The sequence below is a fragment of the Lepisma saccharinum genome, chromosome 13 (assembly GCF_977018435.1).
Source record: "Lepisma saccharinum chromosome 13, izLepSacc3.1, whole genome shotgun sequence".
NCBI classification, from domain to species: domain Eukaryota; kingdom Metazoa; phylum Arthropoda; class Insecta; order Zygentoma; family Lepismatidae; genus Lepisma; species Lepisma saccharinum.
The window spans coordinates 81,098,269-81,117,982 of NC_139241.1; the positions used below are offsets into that span (position 1 = coordinate 81,098,269).

At 40.4% G+C, this 19,714-nt stretch overlaps 1 protein-coding gene across 2 annotated transcripts in view; it reads right to left on the minus strand.

Annotated features, from left to right (window-relative positions):
- The window catches only part of LOC145997076 (uncharacterized), a 112,630-nt gene that overhangs the window by 36,377 nt on the left and 56,539 nt on the right, over positions 1-19,714 (minus strand). Inside the window, exon 3 of one of the 2 annotated variants that reach the window (XM_083133693.1) lies at positions 18,638-18,754. In XM_083133693.1, coding sequence (XP_082989819.1) covers positions 18,638-18,754 — 117 coding nt within the window. Of the gene's footprint in view, positions 1-18,637; positions 18,773-19,714 lie in introns of both variants that reach the window. The other variant, XM_083133692.1, reaches the window with a different exon arrangement.

Genomic DNA, 19,714 nt, shown 5'->3' on the forward strand with positions numbered 1-19,714 from the left:
AACAGTCGAAATGTTCGCATACCATACGACACGCTGTGCGCGCTGTGACCACTACCTTTGTCCGGGGGGTTTACACACATGGACGTCCGGAAAGGGGGCAACGACCCACCCTGGAAAATTCAAGTCAAGCAACAATTATGTATTTCTCATATAATTTCATTTCAGTCACAATAATATGTTAATTATAGAAAGGGCGTTGCAGGAATATGATAACATCAAATTGAAGCAATATTTTTTGAGGGGACAACACTATTATGGGAGAAAATGTTCCTCAATCCCCCCTCCCCGCTGGAAAAAATACCTTGCTTGACCCTTCCTGGAAAAAAAATTCTGCGGAAGTCCATGTTTGTAGAGAATGTTATATTTATGAGGGTGTAAGTTCGAATCTAGGGGGGTGTAAGGGTAAATTTTGAACAACAATGACCAACAATTAGGCCTTAGGAGGGCGTGTTACTGGAGTGTGGATAAATCACTGCTAGCGCCGCCACGCGGCTGAAGTCTCTAAACACATCCTTTCTCCTTGCATCACAACAAGCTGCTCGGAGATACGTACATTAACCTCTAATATACAGGGTGTGCCAAAAGTCCCATTACCCCCCCCCCCTTTGAATTGTAGACAAACCTGTAAAATGTTATTTTAACAGCATGCGTATGATGAGAGGATGGTATACCATTAAATCAGACCAATGGCCACCATTTACTCTGTGTGCACACCGCCATTTTCATGGCCCAGTATTATTTGCCTCCAGTTGCGATGTGAAATCCTCCGTAACATAAGATGTCAGATCTGGATTTCGGGTTGGCCATTTTAAGAGAATTCCTCAATTATGTGTTTAGAGATAAACGAATTGGACGAGGACCGCCAAATTTACCAGCACCTTTAAAATGGCCACCCCGAAGTCCAAATCTGACATCTTGTGATAATGCGCTATGGGGACACATCAAACAGAAAGTCGCCCATAATCGTTATCAAACAACTGGGGAACTTCAATAAGCTGTTCGCAGTGCGTTTGCTTCCCTCACCATGTTACGGAGGATTTCACATCGCACCTGCAGGTGAATAATACTGTGCCATGAAAATGGCGGTGTGCACACAGATCCTCTGGAGTCAATGGTGGTCATTGGTCTGATTTAATGGTATACCATCCTCTCATCATACACATGCAGTTAAAATAACATTTTGCAGGTTTGTCTACAATTCAAAGAGGGGGTAAAGGGACTTTTGGTACACCCTGTATAACGGTTTACATTTCTGGCATCTCAAACAGATCACCCTGTACAATAAAAATACGAATTGTTGCGGAAAAATACGTCAAATTTTGAATACGCCACTGTTCTGTAACAGGAAAGGGCTTACTCGTGGAGCCACATGCACCAAACTATTCGCTCGGGGCAATCAAAGGTAAAGCAACCCCCCCTTTGCTCAATTTCACCGGAGTCACATATTCCAGAATGGAGATGCAGGGGGAGTTGAATAGGTCTCATCGTGACGAAAAGCTCAGCGTTGAAAACTTTCTCTATGTGGATTGATCATCTCCAGATTTTTACCTCTGGAACTTTGGGGAACCTAGGGATTTCCAGGGAATGTAAAAGAACGTGGAAGATCCACCGCTTTGATTGATACCATCTTTCATCTCCTTCCCTCACCGACAATAGACCCCAAGGATCAAACAAACAGTGTTGCCATACGCAGAAATCTTTCGTGATCAGCTTCATAGTAAACTGTTGGAAACCAATGTTCATCTCGACCTCTATATGATTGTGTGAATGTAATATTGGTTTAAAATGCGTATGAGTTTTGATTATATGCTCTGTACTACAAAACTGCCTGCCTTCAATTCTTCCAAGAATTTGTTTCGTCTCCTCCCCCTTTTTTGATTAATTCGAAGGTTTGCTATTCGTCTGTTGTACTCGTTTCATACAGCAGTGGTTTATAATAAACCTTTAAAGGCTTATTTTCCGATTGGAGCACTTTAATGGTATATGTCGTATTCTAAGTTGTGAACTGAATTTGTAAAGCTTCTCACGCATACTTCTTCCCTTTAATGTCCAACCTTCCTATCCCATGTACCAATTCCACTCGGTAATTTCTTATCATAATTACAATGTTTGTGAAATTGTTTTGGATGCACTTGCAAGTTTATTTTTTTAAAAAAAATACGCCAAGATTTTGCGAAAATACTTCCAGTTGGCAACACTTGCATGTTAAGAAGTTACGCTAGCACTGAAGAGGGAGACCCATAATACTTTCACCCAACTTCAAGCTTTTACGTCACATCCCGCAGCCGACGATGTAAAAAAAAAAAAAAAAGCAAACGCATGGAACATTTACGTGGTTGGTCAATCCGACTCAATTTTGAGGGAAGCCACCTTTCATCTGTCCGTGGAGTTAAAACGTCCATCACCGGAATTCCTCTCACCCTCTCTCCCCCCTTTGTCCGGATGACATAGAAGGCAGAAACTTGCCGAAATAGGAAAAAGGATTTTTGCCTTTCGTAAAGTGATTTTTTTCCCCTCTACACTGTTCGTGCTTAGTGACTTGCAGGTCACATGTGGAATATATTCAAATTCTGTTACTTTTTTTGCCTCTGATAGCAGTATGTTATGCAGTAAGAAAGGTATGGGATTAGCGCGAAACGGAATAACCACGATAGGAATTAAGAGCGAAAAGGAAGGTATGTGAAGATATGCCGCGAAACGGTATAGAACAGCTGTGAAGAAATAAAAACGAAACGGATTATACGAGGGTTGTTCAATATATCAGCCGGCCGTGGAGTCTGAGGCGTTGTGCTTTGGGCTCAGACTGCTGGACGGCAGGGGTTCGAGTCCGCCTGGGTTCAGTTTCTGGGTTTTCGGCCTGTGTATAGGACCGGTTGCAACCAGTGATGTGCCGTACACTTTAAGTTTACGTTTACATGCGTTGTCTACACGTAATCTACGCGTAGATTACATTGGGTTGTAGTTTACATAGACTACGTAGACAATCTAAAGTGCATTAAAATTAATTTTCAAGGCTTTCATGAAAGGAAAGTGACATTTTCAACTATATTGGTTCCTAATGAACTTAAAAGAATCAAATTTACAACAAAATTTCTCTTCTCTTCTATCATCAACTATGGAAGAAGGTAAATAGTATGCAAAAAAAAACAAAAACAGATGGCAGTCGTGAGGCAACATTAGTCTTTTTCCACTAAAATACTAGAATATTTCCTATATTAGGTTTTTTTCCTGGGTGAGAAATTGTTCGAATTTGGAAGGGAGCGTATGAAATGTTCTCCTCACACATCAGCAACTTATACGCAGTATAATTTTGTTTTATTTCTACGGCGCCCTTTTCTAAGTTATCGCCTTTCACCATGTAGTTTACATAGATTACGTCATCTACGTGTATAAAATAGTCTACGTGTAGAATGTAGACTATCGTTGTCTACATCACTGGTTGCAACCCACCATCGTGAGAAAATTGGCGAGACAAGTGAATAGCGTAACCCGGTCAAGGATATATCCTATAACGGCTGGGGGTTCCACGTGCTGACCCCATTCCTGGTTGAAGATCTCCACATCTCTAGGTGGGAGTCGGGAGATAGGCCAAGGTCCTTACGGGCTGTAGAGCCATCATATCATCACTCATCCATCTCTCACAGATTAGCCAAAAGTGGCACAAAAAGCGAAAATAAAGCAAATCATCATCACGGTAGGGCGTGTGTATGGTGGTAGAGCAGTCAGAAGCTGAACTTAGACCATGCTTAAATAATTTCTAATAAGTGATTATTACATGTTCATAACTGCCTACTTATATTATTGTGGAGGACGAAGTTACTGCATTCCTTCGTAATAGTTTCAGGCTTAGTCTAGCACGCCGTCAGGATAAGCTGCTGTTGTCTTGTATGTATTTGTCATATATCTATGAAATATGTTTAGAAAACACATTGAGATTTGGAGGAATACAAACAATATTCTAGAGAAACTCCCCTAACTGAAATCCCGAGATCTTTCTACACTTTGTCCAGGGAATGTCTGAGCAAGTAGTGACTCGAAAGAACTCGACCAATGAACGCGTAACAGGGAAAAGTGAGTGCATGGAGGGGAAAACGCGTTTGAATCTTTGCCCCTCCCCTCTTTCTCCCCTTCTCTACTGTTATGCGCGTCGGTCTTGCTACACAGATTCCTGAAACAGAGTCTAGTCCAGTGCAGGGGTGATGGGGGGAGGAAGATAATAGGTGATCCAAATTTCGTATTAAGGAAATGTCTAACATGTGAAAATATGATAAATTGTAGCATATTATCTGTCCCCCTTAGAAATTTCTGGGTACGTCACTGTTCGAATTCAATTTATAGCTTGTTATCATAACATATATAACATATATAATCATGGGATCCCGGGTTCGATACCCGGTGGTTCGGATCCCACTATAAACTGTAAGTCCAGTCCCGATTAGCGCACGTAAGCTTAAAGTGAACTCAAAACAACAACCCAAACTCAACAGATGGTGCTGTGCGTATTACAGCTTTCAGCGGGCTTTAACGTGTTGTGTTCCATCGCTTTACGCCCGACTTCCTTCCACAGGCCAAGTGGTTATTACTGAGAGATAATTGACTTGATACCGTCCCACGTATAGCACCTGATAAGCACGCTGGAAACACAAAAGAGTAAGTAGATGGCACCACCGGCGATAACATTTCTGCTACTCAAAGCTGCTGAAATTTTCTAAGCTTTGTCGGTAGCTTTGTATTAGTTTGGTGTATTTATTTCTGCTGTGGATAATAATTTCCTGAAAGGAACATAAATCAAATACTACTAAACTCTATTTCAAAATACGGGGTGAACCATATTGATGGAACACTTCTATTTTGTCATTTCAAACAGCAGGACAGCTGTGGCGACTGGTGGGTCCGAATTAGGTAAAGGGCTAGTAAGAAAAATGGGGTAATAGGAAAAAAAGATCAATAGTTACTAATATGTATTAGAAAATGGGGTTTCTAATAAGTATGTGTAACTATTGATCTATTTTTTATATTACCCCCATTTTCTCCCCCACTAGCCCTTTACCCAATTCGGACACACCATCCGTCGCCGAGTAGAAAGTTTTACCATTTTTTAAATGCAGTGTGTTTTGAAACCTGAGCTTGGGAATTCATTCATTTTTTATTTTATTGTTCCAGTGAATTGTGGTGCTGTGAACTCCGGTTGAAATTGCTTATGTTGTGGAAGCTAGTACAGCAAAAAGGCGATTCTCAAAACATTTCAGGAAGCGTAAAGCAGCATCTCGGAACTTAATACTGTGTTATGTTAAAAACTTCTGTGATACAACAAGACACCTCCGCATGTACAACCTCGCTCGAACGTCTCGTAGTGCAGAGAACACTGAACGAGTGGCGAATACAGTTGAGAAAAGACCCAACAAGTCTACTCGCAGATAGGCTCTCAACAGGTTCATGTTCATCCTCCGACGACATTTCCCTGGTAGTCTCAATTCCTCACCCCCCACCCCTTTCCGATTCAGCTATAACAATTGGCCATCCAGAGATTTGGTCCTAAACCCCACTGGGTTTACCTGAAGAAAAAGGTGTACACCACGCTACATCAAACAATTGCTGAACTCAATGGAAATTGCGGAGGGAGATAGAGGCCATTCCGACAGCTTTTCCATGCCGTAGTATGTACAGTATGATTACAAGAGACCAAGAATATTTTATTCGAGGTGGCTACTATCTACGGAATGTTAAATTCAAATGATGAACAGTGTGATCAAACTCCTGTATTTTGATTGTATTAAACCTGGTGCTTAATAAATGTGCCTGTTCCGTCCCTAGAAATGTGCATTTGAGATGACATTTTTCTGGATGACAATTCCTTATGTAGCTGGCGTGTTCTTTGCAGCGCTGTTCGATTGTCCTCCCCGTTTGTCCAATGTAGGCTTTACCGCAGGCACAGGCGATAAGGTAAACCCCGGGTGTCTTCTGTCCTAGGTCGTCTTTGGTGTTTCGAAGTCGGCTTCTGACTTTCGATGGCGGTTTGTGGATCGTCTTGATGTTGTGTTTTGAAAGAATGCGGCTGATGACTGCAGAGAGGTTACCAGTGTATGGTACGATGGCTATCTTCTTGTCGTCTTGGTTATCAGGTGCGTCCGGGTTTATTCGTTGGTTGTTCTAATGTCCTGTTAATAATGCCTTCAAGGTATCCATTCTGTATGAAAGCTGTGCGCAGGTGTCTTATTTCCTATTGAAGGTTCTCTGTGTCGCTGATGGCGAAAACTCTTGGCGTTGAGGTATAGGTCGGTGTGAGTAGGTTTCATGTATACGCTGTTCCCTAAGGCCCCGTCCGGTTTGCATGTGGTGAGGTTGTCTAGGAACCGAAGGCTGCCGTTGCTCTCTGTCTCCATGGTGGATTTGATGTTGAGGTGATCCAGGAACGTCTGTGGCGCTGCTTCACCGTGCGGCAAGATGACAAAGGTGTCGTCTACGTAGCTGAAAATTCAGAATATTTCTGTGGAGTTGAGCGGAGTGCCTCGTGTTCGAAGTTCTCCATGAAGAAATTGGCTATTGCTGGTGAGAGCGGACATTGCATTGCCACTCCATCGGTCTGTTCGTAGTATCTAGATGCTCCAACAGTTTTAAAGAATGTTGAGTCAGCTTCGACGTCTCTTCCCAAAGTGCCACTTCAAGATTCTTTAACACTGTAAGAGCAACATTTCGCACCAGACATCATTAGCCTCTTCAAACATACCCTGACTACGACTTCAATAAATCAGCTACAAGGACAGGGTACTACGAACAGACCGATGGAGTGGCAATGGGATCCCCGCTCTTACCAGCAATAGCCAATTTCTTCATGGAGAACTTCGGACACGAGGCACTCCTCCCAACTCCACATAAACCTTCTGCATTTTACAGACAGGCTACGTAGACGACACCTTTGTCATCTTGCCGCACGGTGAAGCAGCGCTACAGACGTACCTCGATCACCTCAACAACCAGCACCATTACATGAAATTTACCAGAGACCAACGGCAGCCTTCCGTTCCTGGCCATCCTCACCATATGTAAACCGGACGGGGCCTCAGGGAACAGCGTATACATGAAACCTACTCACACCGACCTATACCTCAGCGCCAAGAGTTTTTCACCATCCAGCTCAGCGATCAACCGTAATCTCGACATTGTTTCACCGAGCCATCGCCATCAGCGACACAGAGAACCTTCAAGAGGAAATAAGACACCTGCGCACAGCGTTCAGACAGAACAGATAAGGTGAAGGAATTATCAACAAGACACTAGAGAGAGTAACACACAAGAACAACCAACGAACAAACCCGGACCCACCTGATAACCAAGACGACAAGAAGATAGCCATCGTCCCATACACTGGTAACCTCTCTGCAGTCATCAGTCGCATTATTTCAAAACACAACAACAAGACGATCCACAAACCGCCATCGAAAGTCAGAAGCCGACTTCGAAACCCTAAAGACGATCTAGGACAGAAGACACCCGGGGTTTACCATATCATCTGTTCCTGCGGTAAGGCCTACATTGGACAAAGGGGAGGACAATAGAACAGCGCTGCAAAGAACACGCCAGCTACATCAAGAATTGTCATCCCGAAAAATCAGGGCTAGCAGAACATTCCATCCAGGAGGGCCATAGAATTGACTTCACAACCACCGACAGCATAAATAAATCATCAAATTACTGGGACCGTCTCATCAAAGAAGCAATAGCCATTCACGGGGAAAAGGAAAACCTCAACCGGGACACGGGACTCGAACTGGACCCAGCCTGGTTAGCGAGAGTCGACCGGGAACGCGGACGTTGGAGAAACGCTATGTGCATCGAATCCCTCCCACACCAATTACATATAACTTTGCCCTGACTTATCTCTGCACTTCAATCCCTGAAGTGTGACGTTAGCTCTCGAAAGCTCGGAAGCATATCTGGAAATCACCTGGACGATTGCCCGAGAAAACCTCTTCATGATTACGCTTTTTTGTTATATGGCTTAAATTAATGCAATCTTCTTCATCTTGCTTTAGTTTAATTAAAGCTTATTTATACCATACGTGACATTCTGCACCAAGTGTCTAAGTTAGGCTTACCATATTTTTTTGGGTCGAACCCAGGACATATTCGCGATCAACTCGTTACTGCTGAATTTGTTTTTTTTTTTACAAAAATAAATTGAAATTACTTAAAAGCCTTAACATTTTATTGGAACATTAAACTGTAAATTACAAGAAAAAATATTAACATTATTTTCTAAAATCTTTTATGTTTGTTGAAGCAGTAGCATTAATAGCACTCCTAACGTTTAATCGTTTTCATGTGGTCTTCAATATCACCTCTTCCTTTATGTGCAAGAGAAAATACTCCATTACAGAGTGTACATTGCACACTGTCACTGTCGTTACACAGTTTCAAGAATTTGTATTCCTGCTGCAGGTTAATGTTAAATACACACTTTCGTTTGCCCATTGCCAAATGCAAAGCCCTTGTAAATAGTTGTAGACGAGTTACTTCACACGCTTGCAAGACAACCAAGACGCTCACGGAAGTACGGAAACGGAACCGTTCGGAAGTCGATATCTCGAAGAAAGAAAAGGTATAATCGATCCTTATAATCGATCGATCCTTGCCGGTCATAAACTCTGGTCGTGAATATTCAATACCGCTAGCTATTTTCATGTTCAGATTCTCAAATCCCCGGACATTTTGCAATCCCGGACATCACCCCGGACAGCACTAGAAAACCAAGACTGTCCGGGGTAATCCCGGACGTATGGTAGGCCTAGTCTAAGTATTATTTTAGTTGCTCTTTCAAGTTGTTCCAATAATGCATATACTGTAAATTATACTACTTTTACATTAAAGGAATAATCTTGATTTAAGTGTACTGACAGGTCATTAGAGAATTTACGATTTCTGACAAGATATGGGGAAGTTGTACTTTAGAGTGACACCCTATGTGTGTGTTTGCGCGCGTCACTATTGGCAAAGCAAAATTCCAGCAAAAATCTGAACGTAATTTCTTGCGTAATCGTGTTACTAAACAAACATTACAACAAATATAACTTATGAAAGATAATGCTTACTACCCATTCGATGATATAAACCATATCGACCTAAAAACGAGATGTTTTTACATTACGGATTACCCCATACTGGCAGCCTTAACCATCTTTGTTGGGAATTTCTTCCAAACTTCCAACCACTGTTAAAACCTCCACCTACTCGTACTTGGAGAGTTCTAAAACCCTCAAGTTACGAAATTAACGTAAGGAAAGGTAACTGAGGACACTTTGAAGACAGGTAAAGTAATTAAGGCGGTCTGGGTGACCTCCCGAAGTTTTGACAGATTCTTGTTAACAGAAAAGTATCTTCGTAAGTTTTGCGAGGCTCTTTTAATATTCGATCGCCAAAAGGAGGCGGTTTTCATATCGTGTAGCCGCGACAGAAATAAAACCGCATCAAAAACAGAGTGAAATTTCCCCAACGTTCTTTCTTAATGAATTTGACTGGGCTTTTTAATGATCAAGCATGCAAGAAGCGTCACTGAATCATCGCTTATAAAAATCGTGAATTTTGTTATTAATATCAAAAGACAGAAACTCCTTTTGTTTTCATTAAAAAAAACCCACTAATTTCATTGATTCGATTTTATAAAAATTATAATTAAAAAATAAATGAAAATGAACAGTGGTGGAGTGGTTAGCACAGCCTGCTTCGACCCCAGGGCACCCGGGTTACATCCCGGCCTGGGCATTCTTGGTGAGTGTCCCTTCATCAATTTAATCACATCATTACTCATCCTCATCTTCGCGATTATCCAAAAGTGACAATAGAGCGAAGTACAATCGGACAAATCAATCAACAGAAATTAACTGTATTGTTTTCATATCAAATAAAGTGTCTCAAACTTCATTGTTTATATTTAAGGAAAATTACAAACTCTATTACTCTATCGAAGAAAATGACAAACTCTATTACTCTATCGAAGAAAATGACAAACTCTATTACTCTATCGAAGAAAATGACAAACTCTATTACTCTATCGAAGAAAATGACAAACTCTATTACTCTATCGAAGAAAATGACAAACTCTATTACTCTATCGAAGAAAATGACAAACTCTATTACTCTATCGAAGAAAATGACAAACTCTATTACTCTATCGAAGAAAATGACAAACTCTATTACTCTATCGAAGAAAATGACAAACTCTATTACTCTATCGAAGAAAATGACAAACTCTATTACTCTATCGAAGAAAATGACAAACTCTATTACTCTATCGAAGAAAATGACAAACTCTATTACTCTATCGAAGAAAATGACAAACTCTATTACTCTATCGAAGAAAATGACAAACTCTATTACTCTATCGAAGAAAATGACAAACTCTATTACTCTATCGAAGAAAATGACAAACTCTATTACTCTATCGAAGAAAATGACAAACTCTATTACTCTATCGAAGAAAATGACAAACTCTATTACTCTATCGAAGAAAATGACAAACTCTATTACTCTATCGAAGAAAATGACAAACTCTATTACTCTATCGAAGAAAATGACAAACTCTATTACTCTATCGAAGAAAATGACAAACTCTATTACTCTATCGAAGAAAATGACAAACTCTATTACTCTATCGAAGAAAATGACAAACTCTATTACTCTATCGAAGAAAATGACAAACTCTATTACTCTATCGAAGAAAATGACAAACTCTATTACTCTATCGAAGAAAATGACAAACTCTATTACTCTATCGAAGAAAATGACAAACTCTATTACTCTATCGAAGAAAATGACACAAATTCTATTACTCTATCGAAGAAAATGACAAACTCTATTACTCTATCGAAGAAAATGACAAACTCTATTACTCTATCGAAGAAAATGACAAACTCTATTACTCTATCGAAGAAAATGACAAACTCTATTACTCTATCGAAGAAAATTACAAACTCTATTACTCTATCGAAGAAAATTACAAACTCTATTACTCTATCGAAGAAAATGACACAAATTCTATTTTTTTACACGGACTCTAATGTTTCTATACGAAATTGACACAACCCTTTTTTTTTTCAGGGGAGAGAAAATAGCACAAACTCTATTATTTCCTTGTAAAATAAAATGACACGAACTTCTATTGTGAGACTGTCCTATTCTCAAACTGTCATGTTCAAAGTTAATATTATTTATGTTATTGATGTTGTTTTTAACTTATGCATGTTTATTTTATATATATTGTTATAATCATCTTATCACGCTGTATAAAATACAAGAAATGAAATTGATGTAACCATAGCAACGAGAAATAATAAGTACTAAAAATGGTGATGGAAGTTGTGAGATTTTCTGCGCCTGTATTGTATTTATTTTAAATATAACGGTTATCGTTAATTACGCAATTTTATTTGCATTGATAATCGTTCTGCAAGTTTAAGCGCAGCGACGGTTATCAATTGTTAACATCTCAATGAAATGACAGAAATTCAATTGTTTCCACGTCAAATCAAATGAACATGTTGAGGATAAAAAATAATAAATTGGCAATAAATAATATTGATTACTATTCTGTAATAATTATTTGATTATTATTTCTCTAATCCGTTTTTATCAACGATCAGAGTCTGCTACAAAAGTGCCCAGGAATTCATTTAATAAATAATACGCAGCACAATAATTCCTAACAAAAATCATGATGATGGAAATAACGAGATAATTTTCTGGGGAACTTTCGAAGATAGAGCGTTATTCTCTGGAAAAAAAGGGGGGAAATTTTCTGAAAAAATGGGAAATTTTTCTATAAAAAAGGGAAATTTTTCTATAAAAAAAGGGAAATTTAGGAAAACAGATTACCATCATTTCACGTCCCTTTTTAAAAGTTTTCGCAAGAAACGGGCAGCGCCCGCTTCGTTACGTGCAGTCCCTCAGTTAGAGCTTGACCTCCCAGAGAGGGGGCCCCTCGCCGCCTTCGTAATTGGAAAGTGGGAGGGCCAATTGCCAAGCAGGCGTCAAGGCGACAGGAGGCAGGGAGCGTGAGGTGGTTGCTGAATTCCCATTTCGCCTTTTGCTCCTTCCGGCCTTGTCAGTCCGTCTTCATCAGTCGTTCCGCCTCCGCAATTGAGGGGTGCCAGCCTAAGACCATGTCCTCATGATAACCGCCATGAAGACATTCACAAATGGGCGACTTGGTCATTCTGCAGCGGAATCTAAAGTCTGGGTGGCGCAGTGTTGCCAACTGTGCTGCTTGTATCGTGAGTTAACAGTTGAAGACTGTATCGAAAATGAACAATATTGCCGAACAACCAAAATCATGGAAATAATTATGCACATTGCACACTTAATTCCTTCATGAAGCACGTTTGAGTTTGGCTCCAAATCCACTTTATGTACTAACTAGGCTAATCGGGCCTGGACCTACAGTTTAAAGTGGGATCCGAACCTTTATGTGCCCTATCGGGTATCGAACCCGGGGCCCCTTGGTTATATGGTTACGACTTTATAACCACGCCATCGGGGAGTCCAGTGCTCATGAAGCAAACACACTATTAACAATAGTGTTTGTGTCATTTAATTTAACCTGTAAACAATAGGGTTTGTGTCAATTTATTTGATAGAGAAACAATTATGTTCGTTATTTTCTTTGGCACGGAAACAATAGTGTTTGTGTTAACATAACTTGCATCCACTATGTCTTTATGCCACATAGGACCAGTAGGACTTTCAACCACTGTGTCAGTCATGCCACATAGGATCAGTAGTACTTTCACCCACTGTGTCAGTCATGCCACATAGGATCAGCAGGACTTTCAACCACTGTGTCAGTCATGCCACATAGGATCAGCAGGACTTTCAACCACTGTGTCAGTCAAGCCACATAGAATCAGCAGGACTTTCAACCACTGTGTCAGTCAAGCCACATAGAATCAGCAGGACTTTCAACCACTGTGTCAGTCATGCCACATAGGATCAGCAGGACTTTCAACCACTGTCAGTCATGCCACATAGGATCAGCAGGACTTTCAACCACTGTGTCAGTCATGCCACATAGGATCAGCAGGACTTTCAACCACTGTGTCAGTCATGCCACATAGGATCAGCAGGACTTTCAACCACTCTGTCAGTCAAGCCACATAGAATCGGCAGGACTTTCAATCACTGTTTCAGTCATGCCACATAGGATCAGCAGGACTTTCAACCACTGTGTCAGTCATGCCACATAGGATCAGCAGGACTTTCAACCACTGTGTCAGTCATGCCACATAGGATCAGCAGGACTTTCAACCACTGTGTCAGTCATGCCACATAGGATCAGCAGGACTTTCAACCACTGTGTCAGTCATGCCACATAGGATCAGCAGGACTTTCAACCACTGTGTCAGTCATGCCACATAGGATCAGCAGGACTTTCAACCACTCTGTCAGTCAAGCCACATAGAATCGGCAGGACTTTCAATCACTGTGTCAGTCATGCCACATAGGATCAGCAGGACTTTCAACCACTGTGTCAGTCATGCCACATAGGATCAGCAGGACTTTCAACCACTGTGTCAGTCATGCCACATAGGATCAGCAGGACTTTCAACCACTGTGTCAGTCAAGCCACATAGAATCGGAAGGACTTTCAACCACTGTGTCAGTCATGCCACATAGAATCAGCAGGACTTTCAATCACTGTGTCAGTCATGCCACATAGAATCAGCAGGACTTTCAACCACTGTGTCAGTCAAGCCACATAGAATCAGCAGGACTTTCAACCACTGTGTCAGTCAAGCCACATAGAATCAGCAGGACTTTCAACCACTGTGTCAGTCAAGCCACATAGGATCAGCAGGACTTTCAACCACTCTGTCAGTCAAGCCACATAGAATCGGCAGGACTTTCAACCACTGTGTCAGTCAAGCCACATAGAATCAGCAGGACTTTCAACCACTGTCAGTCATGCCACATAGGATCAGCAGGACTTTCAACCACTGTGTCAGTCATGCCACATAGGATCAGCAGGACTTTCAACCACTGTCAGTCATGCCACATAGGATCAGCAGGACTTTCAACCACTGTGTCAGTCAAGCCACATAGGATCAGCAGGACTTTCAACCACTCTGTCAGTCAAGCCACATAGAATCGGCAGGACTTTCAACCACTGTGTCAGTCATGCCACATAGGATCAGCAGGACTTTCAACCACTGTGTCAGTCATGCCACATAGGATCAGCAGGACTTTCAACCACTGTGTCAGTCAAGCCACATAGGATCAGCAGGACTTTCAACCACTGTGTCAGTCAAGCCACATAGGATCAGCAGGACTTTCAACCACTGTGTCAGTCAAGCCACATAGGATCAGCAGGACTTTCAACCACTGTGTCAGTCAAGCCACATAGGATCAGCAGGACTTTCAACCACTGTGTCAGTCAAGCCACATAGGATCAGCAGGACTTTCAACCACTGTGTCAGTCAAGCCACATAGGATCAGCAGGACTTTCAACCACTGTGTCAGTCATGCCACATAGAATGAGCAGGACTTTCAACCACTGTGTCAGTTATCCCCTTAGACACATAGAATCAGAATAAATGTAAAATATAGCCCATGCCTTGAAAAGGTTACTGAAATCCTCCCAGTGGAAATTGTTCAAATACAACACTGTTTAAACCGAGCGATAGAATGTGTATTTGGAATAGATATAGCAAGATTCTGTAGATAGTAAGGTGGATATGAGAAAATTGTCCAAAATATTGTTCTCAATTAGTTTGAAATGCATTTGCATTCTTCCCATGATTCATCAGGTCTATCTACTTTTTTCTGCCTGTATTGACGATAGTGACTGTTGCTGTTAAATTGAAAATCTGTATATAAGCCAAAATAAAAAGTAGCAAAATTTAAACAAGAACAAACCAGGCTATCCTAACGAATAGATTATTGAAAAATGCATCTGAATGAACTCATGATTTTAAGTGTTATGGCTTTGTGCAGTACAAATACGAATACAGTAATTTAAGTATTATATTAGTAACAAATAAAATTACCTCACTGAAGAAAAATATGAATACAAAACTACCGTTTAGTGGGAAGACAAAAAATATTGCAACACTGCTTGACAGACCGTCAAAAACATTTAGGGCGCCAATAGTGGCAGTATAGCCGATTCAAACCCTTGTTATGTTTGTTAATTTGACCCTTACCGTTGTCTAATTATTAAGCACGTTTACGAACTAAAGGGAGAGATATACTACCTGGCAATTAGAGTCTTGTAACGACCGTTTCCACCGCACTAATGTCCTGGGAAGGGGAATGAATCCGTTTCTTTTTTTGAGATGCGTGGACAGTGAATAGTCTGTGGTGAAAGACATGATTATGCCAGTCAAAACATTAGAGAACCTGAAAGACCGTTCTGGGTGGTGTTTTTTGTCTCTTAAACTGCATTCTGGGCTGTGAATGACTGCTGTTATTTTAATTTATTTGTTTTTCGGAAAGGAACACAGTTTACCAACTTCCCAGGTGGGTACGTATCAGTCGGGTCAATGGCTACTTTGTGTGTTCGGAAATTTCCGGCTGTATTCATTCGTGCCTCGAGTGAGTGTATTTAACGCACTAGCAAGATAACAGTGTTCTGAAGTGTTGATTGAGCTTAAGATAATACATGTGAAGAAAGGATTGTAGAAGGCTATATTAAACTTACATAATAATTCCTACTTGAATTATAAGTAATAGACTACAACAACATCATTCCTTATGTGACAACATTTCCAAGAATGAAGTGACGGCCCCGTGGCGGAGTGGTTTCAAACTCCCCTATACGAAAAATTATAGCTTTTCGTCAATTAACCACACATATATCACGCTACGACGCCAGGGGTCCCGGGTTCGAATCCCAGCCTGGGCATGGATGTTTGAGAGTGTTCATTCATCATTTTCATTAGTGTTGCCCACGGGACGAGACGGGACAGGCTTTTAAAAATTCGAGACGAGACGAGATTGATCATGTGTCCCTTTGACAAACGAATATTTTCGAGACGAGACAGCATTTCACAGCATTTCCACGAGACGAGACAGGCCAAAGGCTCGTCTCGTGGGCAACACTAATTTTCATCATATCATCACTCATTCCCATCTTCGCAAATTAGCCAAACGTGGCAGAAAAGCGAAGTAAAATAAATCAATCAAAGAATTAAGTGTATATTTGTCCTGCATCGTGGCCGTGCGGTACCTATAAGGCCTCAGGCTTTGGGCACAGGCTAGAGTCTCCGTAGGGGAAGTGTATCAACTTTTCTTCTGAGATTTCGGCCGGTGTATGGAACTGCTGGCAACCCAGGACATTGGGGAGCTACGAATGAGTAGCGTAACCCGATCATGGAAACCTACAACAACGACTTGGGATTCGTCGTGCTGACCACACCTCACCCCGTAATTGGTTGGATCATCTCCCACCTCGGGTGAGTGAGGCCGGCAGTCGGTAAGTAGGTCCAAACCCTCACGGGTGGTTAGTATTAATCTCCGTACTTTATTTTGATTTGTCCCTTCTCGCTTTCAAAGGTAACAAACTGAACAATTTTCAACCGTGATTGGGAAGATTATAATGAAACTCGCGCACTTTTGACGTGGCCTTGGCAACATCTCGTGCACTCGCCAACATGGTTCGCTTATTTGAAAAGTTTTGAACGTAATCTTATGTGTGTACGGACTCTAATATGGTACAAATATTCAGAATGTTTTAATTCTCTATTTTCTTAATAATAAACTGGGTTAGTAAAAACCGCTTCAAGATAGTTAGTTATCTACACTAAATTGCAGAAGCAATATTTACGTCTTTTTGTCATTATCACATTTTTCAAAGTTATTGAAAAACAATTGTTTTCCGTCATTCTAAAATTCCTACCTCTTCTCTGTAATAAATTCTGACGCTCATATTTTGAAATACGAAAAGTCTAGCATAATTCACTTACAATAGTTTTCGGGGTGAAAATACGAACGTCCGTTTCCATGGTGAACAACAAGGATGGCAAACTCTAAATAATTGTTTGTTATTATACCTCTAAACATTTAATTAAAACAACCACGATGTAAATATTTTCGCATTGAGTGTGACCTTTGGCCACGTCTTATACGCTCGCATGCTTCACCTTCGGCCACGTTGTGGACGCAATCACGTTATAGATGGGTTCCTAAGGACTTTGAAAATATCTGCATGTTGTATTGGATGAAGGGGATAAGTGTATAAGTTTGCTAATTTGAAAAGTATAGAAAATAACTTTATGTGTGTACTCTAATATTGTACAAGTATTCAACACTTTATTGTCCATTTTCATAATAATAAACTGAGTAAATACTATCAGTTTCAAAATAGATATTTCATATAAACGAATTGAATAGCGACACTATATTGGAAAAGCAGTATTTACGTCTTTTGTCATTTTCACATTTTTAAACGTAATTTTTTTAAAAAAAGGTTTTCCGTCATTCCCGTCAAATTCCTACCTCTCCTCTATAATAAATTCTGATGCTCATGTTTTGAAATTCGAAAAGTCTAGCATAATTCCCTTAGAGTATGTTTGGGGGTGAAAATAAACTTTCTTTAAGTTCCCTAGCAACGTCAGTTTCCATGGATAACAACAAACACGACAAGCTCTAAAGAATTGTTTGTTATAATACCTAAACATTTATCTAAAACAAGCACGATGTAGATATTTTCGCATTGAGTATAACAATGTATACGTAACTGTATCTGGACTGAATCTTCTTCTCATGTAGATGTCAGTCTTGTTTGAGGCATCTTTTCAAAACCAGGAGTTCATTCATCTGTGTATGGTCTGTGACAAATGTAATGTAGCTAGACAATTAAGAATTGAAGGAAACAATGTGTGCTGCAAAAATGTTCGTGGAAACAGTTGCTAAGGACGTGAAAAAAGGGCATTTTCACCCTTAAGGAAGGGTGGGTCGTAATGGGGAATTTTTCGCCTCCGGGGCTTCCTTCATGGAGAACATTTATGTCAGTGAGTTGTGGGATTGGGGCTTTATATATATTGGATAATTATCTGAATAATTAATAATTAATACCTCTGATTAACAACAGGTTGCTAAACCAGTGTGAAATATTGTAACTTCTTGGTTGCTAAACCAGTCTGAAAGATCGTAGCTTCTTGGTTCCTAAACCAGTCTGAAAGATTGTGATTTCTTGGTTGCTAAACCAGTCTGAAAGATCGTAACTTCTTGGTTGCTAACCCAGTCTGAAAGATCGTAGCTTCTTGGTTCCTAAACCAGTCTGAAAGATTGTGATTTCTTGGTTGTTAAACCAGTCTGAAAGATTGTGATTTCTTGGTTGTTAAATCAGTCTGAAAGATTGTGATTTCTTGGTTGTTAAATCAGTCTGAAAGATTGTGATTTCTTGCTTGTTAAACCACTCTGAAAGATGGTAACTTCTTGGTTGCTAAACCAGTCTGAAAGATCGTAGCTTCTGGTTCCTAAACCAGTCTGAAAGATTGTGATTTCTTGGTTGCTAAACCAATCTGAAAACTTGTATTTTAGCTGTAAAAGCAGTACAAAGAATAATTCAGTATTTCTATGTTGCAGAGTCAGCATATTTTTCCCTGTGAAAGCAAAGCATATTCAACACTCGTAACATAATACATACCTGAAAGCTTGAAAGGCAGGCCACCAACAAGTGGGTCAGGCACTCGCTGAGGGTCCAGGGGGTTGCCGAACGGAAAGGGGCGGTGACCGAAGTGAAAGGGGTGGAACGGCTGATGCCCTGGAAAGAATAAACCGTCTTTGTTTCAATGTGCTGCCATGCAGCCTGTCAAAGGGTCATGTATATTGAGATTTCACATTATGAACATATTGTATTTACATACGAAGTACTCGCATCCCTACAAGGCGTTATGTGTGTTGCCTAACTCCATGGGGTGGTAGAAGTTGCCATTGAAAATTTGATTTAAGAATCCACTTATCGCCGTAGAGTTAGGCAACACACATAACACCTTGCAGGAAAGCGAGTATTACAGGATACAGGTGTCCAAATTGTATTGCCCATGGCTGTACTGGCAAACATTAACATCGAGTTACTTTTTCAGTACATTCTAATGGAAGTAAACATTACATTGACTTAATATTTTTTTGTACACCATAGAAACAATCTTAATAATTATTTTGAAACATTAGGTATATATCTATCTATTTATGTATGTGTGGGTGTGTATATTTGTATGTTCCGGCAAAACTCTCGAACGCCTGGAGCAATTTCAACCAAACTTGGTACACTTGCAATCTGGAAATAATTTTTTGGGGTAAGACACCCCTGGCACCCCTAGGGGTGACATGTAAAAATAATCGAGAACCACCGATATTAAAATCCGCACAAACAGACATCCGTGACTATGCAATCCGCACAACGATAGTGTTTCTCGGGTTGTCTAACATTCAGGCTGTGTTGCGAATGGAATCCATAGTTTTCGTGACACTCCCAATGCGGTTCAACTCCAAGTTCATCACTTATCGGCATGGAGGGTGAGAGGGGGTGAAAAATGAAATGTCACAAATAACCTACATTAGTGTCAAATCCATAGTTTTAGGAGTCGCTAAGCTAATTGGTGAAATTCACGATCACATTTAAAAGTAGTTACAATTCATTATTTTCCTGTCTAATAGAAGATTGGGATAAATAAATACCCGGGCAACGGCGGGTAATCTGCTAATTATATATATATATATA